The sequence below is a fragment of the Tympanuchus pallidicinctus genome, unplaced genomic scaffold, assembly GCF_026119805.1.
Source record: "Tympanuchus pallidicinctus isolate F22 unplaced genomic scaffold, pur_lepc_1.0 scaffold3, whole genome shotgun sequence".
Lineage (NCBI taxonomy): Eukaryota > Metazoa > Chordata > Aves > Galliformes > Phasianidae > Tympanuchus > Tympanuchus pallidicinctus.
In genome coordinates this window covers 53955248-53973173 of record NW_026294747.1, presented here as the reverse complement: position 1 = coordinate 53973173, position 17926 = coordinate 53955248, and the positions used below count along the sequence as shown (strand labels likewise).

At 50.2% G+C, this 17926-nt stretch overlaps 2 protein-coding genes across 2 annotated transcripts in view; one reads left to right on the top strand and one right to left on the bottom strand.

The window, feature by feature from the left end:
- Positions 1-12413, top strand: part of DAAM1 (dishevelled associated activator of morphogenesis 1) — an 82494-nt gene extending 70081 nt beyond the window's left edge. The window contains 9 exon segments of the mRNA XM_052695812.1: positions 111-195; positions 913-1019; positions 2729-2817; positions 2975-3143; positions 3724-3831; positions 5845-5905; positions 6503-6634; positions 9022-9192; positions 9635-12413. Coding sequence (XP_052551772.1) covers positions 111-195; positions 913-1019; positions 2729-2817; positions 2975-3143; positions 3724-3831; positions 5845-5905; positions 6503-6634; positions 9022-9192; positions 9635-9844 — 1132 coding nt within the window. The 3' untranslated portion in view covers positions 9845-12413.
- Positions 12414-14223: 1810 nt separating this feature from the next.
- On the bottom strand, positions 14224-17201 carry GPR135 (G protein-coupled receptor 135). Its single transcript, XM_052695817.1, has one exon. It carries the CDS (start codon positions 17180-17182, stop codon positions 15920-15922), a length of 1263 nt encoding a protein of 420 aa, XP_052551777.1. The 5' UTR covers positions 17183-17201; the 3' UTR covers positions 14224-15919.
- Between the last annotated feature and the right edge of the window lie 725 nt (positions 17202-17926).

Genomic DNA, 17926 nt, shown 5'->3' with positions numbered 1-17926 from the left:
GGTGGAGGACCACATGGCCCTGACCATGGTGATGGGTAGCAGAGGACGCACTCTTCAAACTATTCCATTGCATGGATGCAATTTATCCTCCTCTTCCCTCTTTCTCCTAGGCTGAAGCTCTCAAATGAGGAGATCAAACGAGCCATTTTGACGATGGACGAGCAGGAGGACCTCCCAAAAGACATGTTGGAGCAGGTGGGGAATGCATCCTGCCCTCCTCATGGTTGGCATCATGCCTTAGAATGAGGCCACACATACTTTTTGGGATCAAACTGTCGCTCTGAGACACATGTTGGGCCTCAAATTATTTGCCAGCTTCATATTGAGAATCATCTGAAGAGTAGTTGAAGAATCAGGAATGCAGGCAGCTAGGCTGTAGCATCAGCACAGAGGGCAGAATGGCCTCTGTGTTATGTGCTGGTACCTGGGTCTGCCCTGGGACCCAATGCTGAGCCATTTGGTGGCCAAAGATTGACATTTGTGCTTGATGGGGGTTATTTTCAAAAGCTTTCTGAGCAAAGAAAAAAAGGAAGTCAGCTTTTCACCCCCCTCTGAATGCCTTTAGAAGCATTTTATTCACCTGTCCAAACGTTCTGCCTGCAGTAATGTGGAGTTGCAGTGAGAGTCTCTTATATCTAGTTTGGCAGATCTGATGTGGAAGCCCTGATGTAGACCTAGCATATCTGTTGTAAAGTCAGAGTGGTGTCAGGGCAGAAGCAAGAGATGCCAATGTGATGTGGCAGAGGGAGGAAGGACAAAGGGACAGCTGGAATGCACTTATTTCATAGGTACGCTGAGGTCGCCATAGAGATTGAAAAGGCAGGAGATTGAAGTGACTAAATCACTGCTTTGTTCATGAAAAACTTCAGAACTGTGCATGGATCTCATGTCTGTAAATGTGCTTCCCTCTAGCTCCTGAAGTTTGTTCCAGAAAAGGGTGACATTGACCTGCTGGAAGAGCATAAGCATGAACTGGACCGCATGGCCAAGGCTGACCGGTTTCTCTTCGAAATGAGCAGGTGGGCCATTGGACTACATGGGATGTCAAGGAGCCTGGATGGGCAATATGCTCCGTTTGCTGTTTTTCACATCAAGAAACATGTGGGTAGATGGATGGGAGGGCAAGCAAGGTGCTCCTGTCCATAGGGATCACTCATGATGCTGCATGCTCCAGGTCAGGGCTGTGCATCCCAGAAAGCAGCAGCAGACAGAGCAGGGGATGGGGAGATGAGTCTCCTCTGAGCATCTCCCAGCACACTTCCCCTCTTACCTGGGGAAGAAAAGCTCAGTCTGGCACAACTGTGCAGAAGGGCCCATCGTCTGCATCATGGTCCAGGTGGGAAGTGCCGCTTGAATGGTAACAGTGCCATTGCAAGGCTCCTTTCCCCTTTGCACTAATATATCCTAATGAATACTGAAGACTGATATATGTAAATTTTGCCCTGCTGTATAGATAAGTTCCACTCGTCACCTTCAGGAATGACTCATCCCCAAGGCTCCTGAGAATATATGAGACAGAGAGGAAATGTCATTTCTTCCTGATCCTGGCAGCAATCATTTATGCCTTACAGGTCTTGAGGGACGAACAACCTTATCTTTTGCATGCACATCCTTTCAGGGGTACTGGTTTAAAATCTTGAAGCTCGTTATTTAACTCCTACTGAGTATTGAGCTCTTTGAAATTTTCTCTGAGGAATTTCTTATGTACTCTCTGGACTTCGAGCAAGTCACTTGTTTGAAAAGTCAGAGAGTTTTGCAATACGACTTCATTCCAGCAGTTAAAAAATAGAAACACTCCTGTTCTCCCTGAGAAATGCACTAACGAACACCACAGCAATGCACTGTGGGCTTGCTGAGTGTCAAAGGCAGGCAGAACAGAGCTGTGAAGTTCAGGACAAGCCCTCGGGGCTGAAAGATGGAATTAGTCTTCCTCTTGCAGGTTACCTTTCTTTCTCATGGTAAAATGTTGCTCCCATGCCTTCATCTTTTGGAAGCACAATGTGCTGATGCAAATATTTTCCTTGATTTCATGCATAGCTGTTTAATTTGTCCTGCGGTCTGTAACCAAGTGTGATGTCTTTGTCACTTCTGATTAGTACATCAGCCTACCCTGTGGCCTTGGCTGTGAGCACATCTCCCATGGGTCCTGGTCCAAGTGACTCAAATCAGGCTGCTGTTTGCATACAAGTGAGATCTTGTTTAGCCTAAACACAACTGACATGGGCACAGCCGTCCCCTAAATTGCTCAGTAAAGGGCTGGGTTGAGATGTATTGGTGGCTGTGCTGCCCAGGTCCAGGGGGACACTTCACTTGGAGTATCTGAAGGTCAGGTCTCATTAGCACTGGTAGCTGATGTGTCTCCCTCCAGCACAGCTCACTGCAAAGCTGCTGGGAGCCCAGATCTCATCAACATCTCTTCTCAGGAGTGGTCCTAAATGAACTGATTATTCATAGCAATAGAGTGTAAAAATGCACTTGTTCAACCTGCTGTGTTCAGGATAGCTTACACATGGGATTAAGAGCCCATCAGGATCTGCCCAGTGATGGCTGTAGCTTCAGTTGTCATTTTTTTTCCCAACCAACATAGGTTCCGGGGGAAATGCAGTCATTACTTTTTAATCACCGTGGCTCAGGCGTGCTTTGTAAGCCTGGCTGTGAACAGCTGGGCAGCAGAGCTCTGCCTGGAGCAAGCAAAGCTCAGCCTGCACCTCTCTTTTTTTTCTGGCAGGATAAACCATTATCAGCAAAGGCTGCAGTCCCTCTACTTCAAGAAGAAGTTTGCAGAGAGAGTTGCAGAAGTCAAACCCAAAGTGGAAGGCAAGTGACTGCATCTGCTGACTGCTTCTGGTGGAGATGGCAGGGATGGAGGGAGCTGGTGGCCACATTCTGGCCTTGAAAGCACTGCAGGGCAGGGGACTGATGCAGTGCAGGTGCTGTGGCTTGCAGGTGACATCCTGCACCTCTCTCCCTGCAGCCATCCGTGCTGGCTCCAAGGCAGTGCTCCAGAGCAGCAGCCTGCAGCAGCTGCTGGAGGTGGTCCTGGCTTTCGGGAACTACATGAACAAAGGACAGAGGGGAAACGCCTTCGGGTTTAAGATCTCCAGCCTGAACAAGATCGCGGACACAAAGTCCAGCATTGACAAGTGAGCATCCCCTGCCCTCTTCCTCAGTAGTTTCTATGGGCTCCAGCATTGCTGGAGGAATTGAGAGGTTGTTAGCACTGCTCCCAGCACACAGGTGGGTGATAGTGATCCTGTCCCTCCTGCCTGGCACATCCCATGGCACAAGCATCCTGGATCACATAAGGTTTAGAGGGAACTGAGCTGCAGTCAGCACGGAAATGGATGAGGGCTTTCCTTTCTGGCCTACTCAATGGCAGTCAAGGCTGGTGTGGAGGATCATTCTCCAAGAGCTCTTTTCCCCTTTGACAAGCCAGAGGAGGAATCTTTAGGCAGGGAATTCCTGTGCAGTCACCCCAAGCCCTTGTGGTGTTCACTCACCTTCACTGAACTTTGTGTGCAGAGAAAGGAGCTGGGTCAGATCCCAAACCAGCCCAGCCTTCACCAAACAGCAGGAGGAAGGGGTGATGGCATTCAGGCACCTCCAGTGGATCCCTGCTCTGTGATCCAGACAGTGGGCCATGTCGTTGCATGGATCCCAAAACAGCCATGAGGGTTGGGATTTCACCAGCACCACACTAAGCTCTCTGTTCCTTTCTCCTAGGAACATTACTCTTCTGCACTATCTCATCACTATTGTTGAAAAGAAATATCCCAAAGTCCTCCGCCTGCATGAGGAGCTGCGAGACATCCCGCAGGCAGCCAAAGTCAAGTAAGCAGGGATTAGGGTGGTGATGTGGGTCTGCGAAGTTGCATCTCCTCTTGCTTCAGCCTGCCTTTCTGCATCGCACCCCTGTAGCCCTGCACCCATGGGGACAGAAGCACAAAGTTGGTGCTGCAGCAAGCATCACCTTGTGGCTTTAAATCCCAGCCCCTGCAGCTAAAGGGAGGTGAGCCTCTGGCTGCGAGGGAGGAGAGCTGCTTACAGCAGCCCAGCCGTTTCCTGCTGTTATCTCACCACAGAAGCATTTAATTAATTTCTAATGGTACGTCAAGTAATCTGGTAGGAAGCGGTTGCGGTGTGGCTGCAGATAAAAGGCAGCTCTTTATCTGGGTGCAGCGGGGAGGCTTTGCTGTGTGGGGCACCGGCTCAAGGGGCTTGGTGCCCTCTGGGTCCAGCACTCCTTCTGCCACCAGCATGGAGCTTTTGATGCCTATAATGCGCATGGGGACCCTGCACGCTCATGCAGTGGGCTGCTGCAATCTGGAGAGGCCCCATCCAGCCAAGACTTTAAGCACGTGCTTAGCGTTAAGCGCACGAGGAATCTGCTGTTGCTCTGCAAAGCCCTCAAGTATGCACTTAAGTCCATCTGAAATCAATGGGGCTCTGTTTTGGTCTTAAAGTTGAGCAGGAGCTTACGTGCTGTGCTGCTGTGGGGATCTGAGCCTGTGACAGGGAGTCAGAGATTATACATTTCTGCAAGCAGCACTCGTGTGGCTGAGAGCATTCGCCTAAATAATCCGTGGACATAGCGAGGGCCTTAAAGTGCCCCTTTTTAGAGATGAGACAACAAATACACGTGGAACTCGCAGGTCTCTTTAAGTTTCAGTGCTCTTAAGGGTGGACTCCCCATAGAAGAACGTGCAAAGCATTTTGTATGGTGAGCATCCTCGCATTTAAAGCACAAAATAATTTTCCGTTGCAGGGGTTGGGCTGAACACCTGGGCATTGAGTGGGTGGCTGCTGTGATACAGGCACCGCTCCCTGCCTGCTGCCTGCAGGCTTCTTTCTCATGCTCTGCAGCTGTTGTACAGATACACGTATGGGAAAGAAAGCTTCTACAGAGAAGCTTTTTTCCCTATCAGTCCAGTGCTAAACTGGACACCACATGTAATGTTTGGGTTCAGTCCAATCTAGAGCAAAACCAAAAAGTTTCTAAATCCCTGGAAAACCCTAAATTCCCCCCAGCCCTGCAGCTGTGAAGGAAAATTGCCGCCTCTGTCAACCCCCACCACTACTAATGAACTGCTAGAGCACGGGGCTCCCAGAACTTCATTTTCCCAGACTTAAACCTGCCAGGAACACTTGCCCCATGACATAGGAAAGGCACCCCTGGAAAAGCATCAAGCCTGTGGTCATCGAGTCTTTGTGAGAAAGCTCTCAATCAGCTCTATGAAAGAAACCCATAAGTGCTCAATCTCAGTGCACTGGGGACTCGAGCCTTGTGTAAACAGCCTCAGTGCCAACCCTGATCATTTATTTTTATTTCTCTATATTTGGGTTGCCTCCTCTTAGGAAAGCTTTTCTGTTAAGGAGTGCTGCTCCAGTCCGTAGGGTGGGAAAGATGCTTTGAGTGGAACTCACCTCATTGTGGTTCCCCCAGAAATTGTCCTCTGTGCAGTGGGACTGTTACCTTCTGCTGATACAGAGACCCGGGAGCAGGCAAGGACAGCAACCTTACTGCCAGCAAGGACAGGGATGAGGAGTGCCCCTTCCTCCATCCCACTGCTGCCTGCTCTGGGATTTTTAGCACATTCCCTTTGATTACAAGCACAGAGAAGTGCTCTGCTTTCAAGCAAGCAGCAGCAGCCGCTTTCAGATAGGCAGCCGCCTTTGTTTAGAGGCTGTCAGGACGATTTGCTGTTCAACACAAACCAGCCTGCAAACAGGAGGCAGTGTGTGCAGCACTGGGGTCTGTTCAGTGGAAAAGCACAGTTGTGTTGGTAGGAGAGCTGGAGAATGTGCTGGAGAAGTTGAAAACTGACATTCTGCTATTTCCAACAGCATGACTGAGCTGGAGAAAGAAATAAACACACTGAGGAGCGGCCTGAGAGCGGTGGAGACTGTAAGTATTATTTAAATCAAATATAGTCCAGCCTGGCTCACAGCACTGGGGCATCCTTCTGTGGGGATGGAGACGAGGGACCTCCCAGAAAAGCTGCCTTACTGTATTTCCTGGAGATCTTCTGCTCTTCCTTTTCTGTCCTATATGTGTGCCTGTCCTCCTAGGGCTGTTGAGGCACTGAAGCTACCCTATGTTGGTTGGGCACATGCATGCTTTGTATCTGACACATTAGGAGAAGCTAAGCATAGTGCCCATAGAGCAGGACCTGTAATGTGCTGCAGTGTCTCCTTGGCTGTAAGATCTCAGAGTACAGGGGCTCAGGTTGGGCAGCTCATCTGGAGTGGTGAAGAAGTGGAGGTATCCTTAAGAACTCTCTGTCTTGCTAATTGCTGCATCTTTCCCAGAGGGTTTGGTTTCAAAAGCATAGTGTGGCCACGATATCATATAACGGGGTAATCCAAGGTCTCATGCATTGCAGGAGGGTGCAACACTGACATGAGCACACACCTGGCAGCATTGACAGAGACCATCATGTTTGTGTCCCTCATCAGCCAGGGCCTGACTAGATTTATGTTTTTGTTTTTGTTTTTCCCAAAGGAGCTCGACTTCCAGAAGTCTCAAGTTCAGCAAGCAGGAGACAAGTTTGTGTCTGTTGTCAGCCAGTTCATCACATTAGCCAGCTTCAGCTTCTCAGATGTTGAAGATCTTCTGGCAGAAGCAAAAGAACTGGTAAGGTCACCAATGCCCTTGAGATCTGATCTGGGCAGTGTTTCATCCCCTCCTCCAGCCAGCAGAGGAGGAACAACCAGAGCTTTCCCAGAGCATGCGCCATGTGTGCTGACATCTCAAATATCTCCCAAGAGATCACACATATGTGATGTGGAGAGAGTGTCCTGCTAAGACCCTGACATGAGGAAGGCTCTGCACTGCTCCTTGTGGTTTATTCAGAGTGGGTGTGGATGGGTGGGTGGATAATGGCACATCCCTGTCTGTCCCCAGGGCTTTATTCCTGCTCCATAACCCAACATGCCACAGGATCACAGGTCAGGCCAACAAACATGAGACATGGTATCTGTCTGTTTGTTGGAAGGGCAAGGTAGGGGCTAGCCTTGGTAGAGTTGTGTCCATCAGGAGGGGATGAGATTGAAGCCAACTTCAGACCTGCTTAGAGATGCTGCTGAAAAGACTCAGTCTCCTCAGAGCAGTGCCTTAATGAGTGCTGTGCAGCCACCAACAGTCACTTGATTTCTTGTGTTACCGTCCTCTCTTCCCAACAGGCTGGCTTAAGCCTGAGCAAGTCAGCCGTTGACTGACATCTGTGATACCCAAGCACCCTTTGCTTCCCTTCTTCCAGCAAAGGCACATATAGCTGGTTTCCATATCTTGCCAGAACTGTCTTCCAGTATCTCCTCTCTGACTCGACCTTCATCTTAAATGAACTGGCAGGGAGATAGTTCAGATCAGAATCAAACACACAGAGGTCCCACCCGTATCCCATTGCATAAGCTACCTGTCCAAACACTGAAGTTACCAAGTGCCACCACCTCCTTCTCCCTGGTTATACCAATGTCAATCTGACCATGTCCTCCAGTCCATCCACCTGTGCTGGGGTATTACAAGTGACCAGTGTCCTCCTGAAGCTACGCCTAAACCTTTGAAACTGTCAGTACTGGTCAGGCAGATCTTGCCTGCAGTGAGTGCAGACAGTGCAGACAGATGTGCCCACATCTTTAGGAGCTCTCATTGTAGTCCTCACAAGCCATTAAAGCCTACTTTGAAGCAAATGCTTCCCATAGTTACTGAATAGGATAGGCTGGGGAAAGTGCACAAGCTCTTCAATTTTTAAGCACGTGTTCAAATCATGTGACCTTTTCTCCTAGGAAAGCAGAAACATAATTATTTTATAAACTTCATATCCTGTGGGGATAACATTTTTAGCCTTTTCACCTACCTGAATCTCCTAAAAGGTGGCAGAAACATCAGCAGCTTAATGAAAATCAATGAGAATAACCTCAGTGTTTTCAATTGATACAGTGGCACCTTTCAGATCCTTCCCTGCATCCTGAAATGCTAAGTCTCATAAATAAACAGAGAAATAAAAGTGCCCCAAACGTCTTTTGAAGAGGCTGAGACATCCCAGAAAATCAGACTTAATCATATTGGCAGGCTTTAAAAATGTTCCTCTCACTCCACAGAGCAAAATCAAAGCAACTCATAAATCTTGTGTCTCCTTGGGGACCAGGATCCATCAGCAGAGACTGGGTGTCCTGTCCTGACCTTTTCTACAGCCTTATTTGATTCACTCACACTAATGGTGTGCAAATAGCACAGAAGACCGGAAAACTTCCCATTTCCCTACCCAGTGCTGTGCTTGAGCCTGGGCAGAAATATCTTTCAGAAGTCTCACCAACACATTTGGTTTCAATAGTAGAGCATGTGGCAATGATAAAGAATACCCCAAAAATACTTCAAAGAAAACTTAAAAGTGCGAGTTTCCCTTCCCCTGCCGTGTTTACTATTAGTTTTATGTCTTCAGTCTTCAGTCCCACAATATTTTGCTTCCTTGTTTTTACTACTGCTTGGTTAATGAAGTCGAGCTGGAGGCTGAGCAGAACCAGAGGTGCAAAGGGTTGGTGGGGTGTTTTGGGAGAGGGGGCTACAGGACCTCTCCTGGAAGGCTTACAGGGCAGCTAACGCTCAGAAAATCAGATGGCAGATGATTTATGTCATGTTTAAGCCAAGGCCTGGCTAATCAAAGCCCTGCTGTTAACTCTGTTCTCTGCCACGACTGCTCCATCAGGCCTAAGGCTTTCCGTTGGGGTCTCACCAGCACAGTATCCCCACAGCCTGACAGCCTCCTGTCTGCTCTCTCTCCAAAGGGCTACAAAGTTCCACATGAACGTGGCAAAAAACTTTCACTTTGAGAGGGTGACGGAGTCCTTGAAGAGGCTGCCCAGATTGCTTGTGGGTTGTGGAGTCTCCTCTGAAGATGTTCAAGGCTCATGTGGTTGCTTTCCCCTGGAGCCTACTGTAGGGAACCTTCATTAGCTGGGGGTTGGACTGGATGATCTCTAGAGATTTCTTCCAACCCCTACAATTCTGTGATTCTCTCCCAGTTTTCCAAGGCTGTGAAACACTTTGGAGAAGACACAGACAAAATGCAACCTGATGAGTTCTTCGGCATCTTCGATCAGTTCCTTCAGGCTGTGACGGAAGCCAAGCAGGAGAACGAGAACATGAGGAGAAGGAAGGAGGAGGAGGAGCGCCGGGCGCGCATGGAGGCCCAGGTAAGCAGGCCAGGGCAGGTCTGGGGACACCTGGTGGCATAGGAAGCATATGTAGGCCAGTCAGTGCTTCTGCAATTAGATCCCCCTGTCCTTCACTGTTGCTTGCTTATTTAACTAGTCACTTAGAGGTTGGTGAGATCTTACATCTAAGACACTGATATATAACTGCACTGGAAAAGAGTTGGGCTTTGCTTTCCTAGCTCTTCTGGTGCTCTCTGGCTGCATCAGCAGATGCCCTGAGGCTCCCTAGCCCTAAAGGCTGCTGACCCCATACCCATCCTCACGGTGACTCTCTGTGGGTGACCAGCACTTCCCAGGGCTGTGGTTCTGTCAAGCAACCCTGACCAGCTCTCACTTGCTCAGTGAGGGGTAGGAAGCTGCTGCTGTTCACACTTTGGGGCTTCGGGTGCCTACGTGACAGTGCGATGTTCCTCTCCACCAGCTGAAGGAGCAGCGGGAACGGGAGCGCAAGGCGAGGAAGGCGAAGGAGAGCGGTGAGGAAGGCGGTGAGTTTGATGACCTTGTCTCAGCCCTGCGCTCCGGCGAGGTCTTTGACAAGGACCTCTCCAAGCTGAAGCGCAACCGCAAGCGCATCGCCAACCAGCTGGCCGACAGCGGCCGTGAGCGGCCCATCACCAAGCTTAACTTCTGAGCAGTGAAACAGAAGGACAACGGCGAAAACCGAGAGTTTCCAAACCCGGTTAGTGGTCTTTTTTTGAAGTGGCTAGGATTTATTTTGTTTTCATTATACTGCCTTGTGATTCCAAGCGAAACAGTGGCACATTCTTCCTCCCCACGGGTGAGCGTGTGTGTATGTGCCATGAGCGTGGCCGGGCCGGGTGGAGCTGTGTGTCCTGTGGGTGCTCGTCCCCTGCCCTCCGTCCCCTTGACAAGTGGCTCTCCCGATGCACAAGCACAATGTCATGTCCTTGAAGAAAGAGACAACTTGGGCACAGAGACCTGATCCACGTTGGTGACGGAGAGCTGCTCGGCATCGCTCTCCTGACCCCAGGAGCTGCGCAGGGCTGTTTGCTGGATCGCAAAAGAGTAAAGAGGAGAAAACCAAGTGGACTGAACTTGATGCGTTCTTTTCGTTGTCCTGGTTTTTCCCCAGACTTGCACTTATGTGCTGGTCCCCAAGCTCGGTGCCACAAGCACTCCTGGCGATGCTCTTCTTCCCGTTGTTTTTGGGAAATGCTCTTTTTTTCCTCTTGCCTTGCTAAGGGAAGAGTTTACCCGAGTGTTCTTCTTGCTCACGTGGCACCCAGATGTATTTATACTTTTCTAACGCTTCCCGGCCCAAGGCGACGGGAAGGGTCGGTTCTCGGAGGCGACGAAGGGCATAAACTTTCATGTTGTCATTTTTATTCTCGCTTTCTGTTCAGTGGGACAAACTGTATCCTCCGTAGATGTCGGTCAGGACAGAAGGTCACTCGGTGTGCAGTGGGGCCAGGGCCAAAGCTGCACCCCCCTTCTGGTCTGGTTTGGGTTTGTTGTTTTTTTCTTTTAATGGGCACGCAGAAGCAACGACGCCACGAAGTGCTGTCTGTTAGCAACGCTTTGCTGTTCTACTACGTCCTTGCCAATCTGTAAGCAGAACTACCTGTAAAATGTCGGTTCGGAAAAAGAAAAAGAAAAAACAAAGAAAAAAAAGAAAAAAAGGAAAAAAAAAAAAAAAAAGAAGAAGAAAAAGAATTCAGAGCTCTCAGGGAGTAATAATTTAAAGGTTTAGAAAATTAAAAAATTGGAGAATAAAAAGTAAACGCATTAACATTTCTATTCTTAAATTATGCTGAGTATATAGAGGACTGTTACTTTTTGCTCTTATTTATTTGTGGTGTGTTTTTTAAGGAAACGAGACGAAACCTTTTGATACCACCGATACTTTTGTGATCTTTTGTTTGTTCGTTTGTTCTTTTTCCTGTGGAGAGATGAGTTTGTCCCTGTTGCACTACATACGAACGCTATTTGAAGTAAGGTTGTTTTTTGTTTGTTTTTTTTTTTTTTCTTTTTGGTCAGATTAATTGGTATTGCAGATGGGCTGTGGGATGTCAGTTAACGTACTGTATAGCAAAAGTGCTGTTGAAACTGATTTGTATAAAGATATGGTTCTAAGCACCTGAAGGCCGCCGGGTCTGCGTGCTGTGTGAAAGCTGTGAAATATCACTCTGAACGGAGTCGTCAAGAGCTGTGGTTTTACCATTTTGTTCTTTTCTTCATTGCAACTTCGGACGCACTGTAGATTAAAAAAAAAAAGAAAAAAAAGACAAAAAAAAAAGACAAAAAAAAAGACTTTCCGAGTAGCATAAAGCAGGTGAGCGCCAAATGAGAGTCCAGCACCTCGTATCCAAGCAGCTGTGCAACCTGCAGGTTCTGTTCATAGGTGGAGTTGAGCACTTTGCTTTCAGAAGGAGAGGGAAATAAAGACAAAAAGGTAATGATAATACTATTCCTTAACTAAAGTGCCTCTGTTTATATTTTTTATTTATGGCTGAAAAAAAAAAAAAAGACAAGCAAACAACGGGGCTGATAAAATTGAGGGAACGGACTTTGGGGGTGGGATTAAAAAAAAACCAACAACAACAAAGAAAAAGATAAAAAAAAGGTTGAAAATAGAAACCTATGGCTTCTGATGGTTTAAGGAATGGTTGCTCGTGTCAGATCTGCACGGCGGCTGGATGGGAAAGGGTGGCCGCCTGCAGGTCCCCAGTGCCACATTTCCTGACAGATTCCCTGCTGCCTTCCCAGACCTGGTTTTTATTGTTTGGTTTTATGGCAGCCTTGTGGTTGGGCTGAATTTTTGCCATGTCTTTGTTTTTCTTTCCCCCCCCCCCAAAAAAAAAAAAGAACAAAAGATGTCTATATTAATAACTGCAAAGGCTGCGTGCAGGTAATTCCATGTGCCATTGTCAAAAACTACTTGTAGATCGGTGCTGGTGTAAGTAGCCACTCTTTTCTCTTGGGTGTGTATTTTAAAGACAGTTTGGTTTGGTTTGTTTTTTTTTAATAATGCCAAAAAAGGGGGGAAAAAAATCCATAACAATTTGTAAACTGAAGTATATGTCTTGGACTTTCTTAGCTTCGTAGTGACCAAGGTAGTGTGTTAGGTGCAAGAATGTTATTAGTCGTAGCTAGCAGGAAATGCTGTGTAATGTCATGAGACTGTACATTTTCTAAGATGGCAACATGCAATAAAGAAAAGCGATTCCGGTGAGTGTGCAGCACGGAGCCACGAGTCATTGTGCAAAGCAGCACACACTGCAGCCACTGTTGGGGGAGGAAAATGGGATATTTGGGATTTGGGGGCTAAATGGGCACCTTTCTGCCTTGTGCTGAGAAGTACAGCAACCTCTAGGCTTGGAGTCAAAAATGGTGCACTTTATTTCTTCCGATGTAGTGGAAGAGGGATCATTTAAATTCTATCCATCGTCATGGAATCAAACAGCCACAAGAGGTGATGTATTCTGTGCATGGCTGTGCTGGGGACCACAGAGAAATGCGACCTGGTTACTCCAGTGCTTTTCCTCCACTGAGTCAGGTAAGCAAATTCCACCTGGGTGTTCAGGAATGGCTGGGGAAGGATTAAGAGCAATCTACCAAGTGCTTTTGTGTGTGCCCATCACACTGAGGGGTTTTAAAACCTGTGGGACTGAGCTGAGGGTTCTGCTTCTCATAGCACAGGCAGCTCCCCGTGTGCAGGAGCAGTGGTGGGACATGGTTAGAGGGCATGGGTGATGGGTTGACAGACTGGATGGATGCTTAGTGGTCTTTTCCAACCTTTATGGTTCTATGACTCTCACTCTGCTGCCTTAACCAAGGCTTGCTCCAGCCCTTCTAAGAAACAAGAATATGCCCACAGTGCTGGACATTCCTCTTGTGGCCTGCACTCAGCAAGCTGAGCATCATCTCCCCAAATGACCTCCCCAAAATCACACTTTGTCACAGCACGTCTGGGTGTAGCTGGCTGCAACTCCCTGCTTTCCCATGGTTTATAAAAGCAGCAAGATCATAAAATTTAGTATCCTCAGTATTTGGAAGTCACTCCCCAATGTTTTGTGGGTTTCTACCAATGCCTGGAGGAGTCCAGTGCCAGGCAGAGCTCTTGATCTCATGATCTCATGAGCAGAAGCTTTTCTGCTGCTAGTTAGCAGAAGGGCTGTACTAGCTGCTCAGATCTCTGCTGGCATCTGCTGGAGCCACACACTAACACCAGTGTGAAAGAAGTGGAGATGTTGCATCTTGCACCCGTTCTGTTGATCATTGTCAACTACTGGATCCCATCAGGCTGCCACTTGGAAATGAATAATTTGTAGTTTGTAAATTGTACATAAAGCAGTCACTTTGAACCAAGCCTTCACTTGGGCTTTAGGGAGGGATGAAAGTAATGACTTAAACGAATGTGATATAGCAAAACTGCCAGACTTATCTGTAACAATACTTCAGAAACACTCCTCACTCCTGCAGACTTAGTGCTTCCCTTCTAAGAAGTAACTCAGAAGCTGTATCAGCAGCTCGTACAGCATTGCCAAATAGCATGGCTCTCTTAGAGCATGACCATGCAGGGACTGCACATGGCCAGATCCCCTCGCTTCAGCCCAGCAAAGGGGGATCTGAGCGCTGCTGAGAGCTTCCACTGCAGCGCTGCTGAGAGGCAGTGACCCACAGCACAGCTGGGAGCCAGCAGCACGCTCTGGCAGGCAGCCTGCAAGCTTGGCGTGTGCCTTCTGTGTTTCTCTTGCTCTCTGCTGCTTGTGGTTTAAGACTCTTCGCCCTTTATTTGTGTTTTGTAAAGCACATTGAGTGGCTGGCACAGAGCAGGTCCTGCTCTAGCTGAGCTGCAGCAGGTTCATTGCAGAAAGGGTCTGGACAAGAATCTTCCTTGCTGCACACCAAGTTAGTGTTTAACAGAAGAGGGCTGTTTGGGAAGCTCAAAGAGCACAGCCAGCTGCCCCCATTCTGTGCATTCTTAATGCTCAGCCACTTGCAAGTACTTGTTAAAAACAAGTGGAAATCGGGTGCTGGAAGAGGCTGGGGAGGTGGCTGGGACCACCTTTTGCAGGGCTTTCACCAGTGAGATCAGCGCAGCCGTAACACTGAATGACACCTAAGGTTGATGACTATGGAGTCGGGACAGATTTCCTGACAGCCTTTAAAGGTCCCTTCCAGCTCAAACGATTGTATGATTCTATCCAAGGGTCACATCTTTTCCTCATGGACTTCAGGAGCATCACAGAACTACAGTAATTCTTACAGCATGAAAAATGGCTGCATTCAAATTTCACAGTCAGGTCACGCTTCACAGAATGACAGACTGATAGAATCATAAAGGCTGGGAAAGGCTGCTACAATCATCTTGTCCAACCACTGACTTCGCAACGCTCAGCTTCACAATGTTCAGGTCTCTGTGACCATTCCATGGCAATTTTTTTTACAGAAGTTCCCTTCTGAAGGCTGTACTGAGAATAATGCCAGGCTGAGACGCTATCATCTCCTGCATAAAAGATAATTTATTTCTTGTCTCGCTGCAAAATAATGACGGTACGTTCACTTGAGTCACAACCAGGAGAAAAAGCCGTAGAACAGTAGCATTACATTTCTGAAGAAGCACAAGAAAAATACTGCCTGCCTCTCACATTTAAGACAATCTCTGAGTTTGAATACTGATTAAGGCGTTAGGACTCTGAGCCTGTGGGCAAAAATACACAGATAAACTCATATGAATTTGCACTTTGCAACAGCACTTCCATTTCCTGGTGTTACCTTCATTTTTTCCAGTGGCAAGCAGAGCTAGTTTTTGAATATCACATTCAGTAACAGATTCTTGCCACAGATACAATGCTATCTGTTCTCTGCATGTTGCTCATCTTCACATGCTTAAGCACAGCAAGCACACATAGCACTGCTGTGCCTCTCCTTTCACTCACCACTCTTGCATGGCTTCTCTAAGCACAGTTAAATCATTGGAGATGTGAGACACATCTGCTGAGCGCAGAGTACACCTTGTGCCCATGTAGCACAATACACTACACCCACTCCTTTTCCTCTGCCTGCAGAGCTCTCAGTTTCCCACACTCACAGTATTTTATACAGACTGTACCCATAAATAAAAGGCTGCTGAAATTCTGACATCCTTTTCCTCCCTCCCAGCGCCACACATCTTCCTTCTCCGCAGGCATGTGTCACAACAATCACTGCTTTGTTTCACTTAGAAATTTAAATAATCATCTTCACAAACCACTCTCTAGCCTGTCCCATACCCTACGACATTCTGCACTGCCACATACAATGGGTTAAAGCAACATTTTCCTGCCGTGATGCAGTTTTCACAGTGTGGTGTTCTCTGAGCGTGCTCCAGCTGCCAGTGCTCAGCTCTCGGTGGCTGCGTTGGCACTTAGCAAACAGCTCACACAGTCTCAGTTTGTGTGTTTGCCCTGCAGCTCCAGTTGGGCGCTTTCTGCAGGACTGGAGCAATCGCTCATGCAGTCAAACTCTTGATGCTCAGCGGCCATCACCACTGCACCAAGCCTGATGAAAGGAAATCCTTTCCATGGCATCTCTCTCTGCTCGCAGAGCAGACTGCCAAATCAGAGCTTGCATGATGGAGAAGAAATCACACTATGGCTCGTGCAGGCCCATCTCCCTGTTTTCCAAGAGATCCGTGGCTACCGCCGGTTCCTCATGGAGACAGCCCCAGGGCCCGATGCCACTATCCCAGCCCTCAACGCCATCACAGGCTGGTATTGACGGCGTCTACTCTGCCCTGCAAAGCAGCCTCGGAGACGGCGTCAGGCTGCCCATCCCGACAGAAGAGCACGGCCGGGTTCTTGCAGGCCCACATGGCCACCTCTCCTCCATTCGCCGGACCAGATGAGGACGGGGCGCTCCCAGGAGGCCCGCCGTGCCGGTTGACGTAGCGCTCCCGCACGCGCTCGGCCCGATTGCGGGGCTCTGGCCGGCGGCCTGTGGCCGACAGGTAGGCGGCCACGTTGTTCCTAGTCCTGTAGCCGCCCTCACGGCTGCGTCGCAGCAGCACGGAGATGTTGGGGTTGCGGGCGGCATAGATGAGTGGGTTGATGGCCCCGTTGGCCCAGGCCATTCCGCTGGCCACCGCGTCCATGGTGGGCGAGAAGGGCAGGTGGCCGGCGGCGGCTGCCAGCCCCAGGATGCAGTAAGGCCCCCAGCAGCAGATGATGGAGACGATCATGATGAGGACGGTGGTGGCCGTGCGCATCTCCCCGTAGGCACGCAGCAGGTTCCCGTAGGTGGCCAGAGGCCTCACGCGGCTCTCGGCCAGCCGCACCGCCCGGCAGATGTTGTAGTGGCAGAAGCACATGAGGGCGAAGGGCAGCAGGTAGCAGAGCACGATGAGCGCCGCGCCGTAAGGCGGGCCCAGCCGCGACGAGCCCCACGGCAGCACGTAGACGCAGCGGTACGCGCCGTGCCGGGCATCCCGCCGCCCTTCGCCCGCCAGCCCGTACCACGGCCCGGCCAGGCCCAGCGCCGCCAGCCAGACGGCGGCCAGCAGCTGCGCGGCGCGGCGGCGACCCATCTTGCGTCGGGGCTGGCGGACGATGGCGCAGTAGCGGTCGAAGGAGAGCAGGGCCATGGTGAGGGTGGCGGCGATGCCCAGCCCGGCGTGCAGCGCGGCGCTGGCCAGGCACAGGCGATGGCCGAAGAGCCACGCGCCGGGCGGGCGGCCCAGCAGGCTGAGGAAGGCGAGGGGCAGGCAGAGCAGCGCGCCCAGCAGCTCCGACAGCGATAGCGACAGCACGAAGGCGTTGGTGACCGTGCGGAGCTGCCGGTGCCGGGCGATCACCAGCACCACCGCGCCGTTGCCCAGCGCCGACAGGGCGAAGATGAGCAGCAGAGCCAGCGCCTGCGAAGCCAGAGCCGCCGCCGACCAGCCCGGCCCCGTCGCCGCCGCCGCGCCGCTCTCGTTGCCGCCGCCGCCGCCGGAGAGGTTTCCCGGCACGGCCGCCGCCGGCTCCATGCGCAGCCCTACGGCCCGGCCCGCGCCGCGCCCGCCCCGCGCTGCCGCCGCTGACGTCGCCCCGCCGCCGTCGCCCGGGGAACCGCCCCGCCGCCCGCGCGGCCACCCGGGGCGGGAACAGCCGCGGCGCGGTGCCCCTCGGCGCCTGTGCGCGGCCTCGGCTTGTCGCCTTTCTGCTCGCGGACCTCCCCTCCCTCACAGCCCCCATCCCCTCGCAGATCCTCACGGCTCTTTCCTTGCATCTCCTCTCTCCTCCACCAGCACAGCCTCTTTCCCCCCGTCCCCTCACATCCCCACCACCTCGTGCCCCCATCTCCTCACCGACCCTTGCTGTAAAAAATCTTTTGCTTTTACCCAGTCTAAACCACTCCTTTTTAGTGGGAAGCCATTTCCTCCCGTACTGTCACAGAAGATCCCGTTAAACTGGACCCTGGCTGATTCTCCAGGAACTTCTTTCTCCCACATTGCTCCCTCCAAGAAGCACCCAGCGCTAAGCGCTCTCAAAACACTTTCACAAGGCCCCCAATAACTGAATGCCATTTTGCCCAGAGGCAGAGGGGAAACCGCAGGCCCTGAGCTCCGCACTGCTGCTTGAGCAGAATCACAAGTAAATGAGTTTGCATTCAAAGGTCAGAGCGGTTCCAACTTTCCAGTTCGGTTACTGCTGCTGAAAGTTAACCCAAAGTTAGCCCATGGTCTGAGAGAAGCAAGAGAGGAGGGTTTGGGAAGCAGTGTGATGAAGAC

Excerpts from the sequence above, each read along its gene's own strand:
- GPR135 (XM_052695817.1), bottom strand. The coding sequence starts at position 17,182 with ATGGAGCCGGCGGCGGCCGTGCCGGGAAACCTCTCCGGCGGCGGCGGC.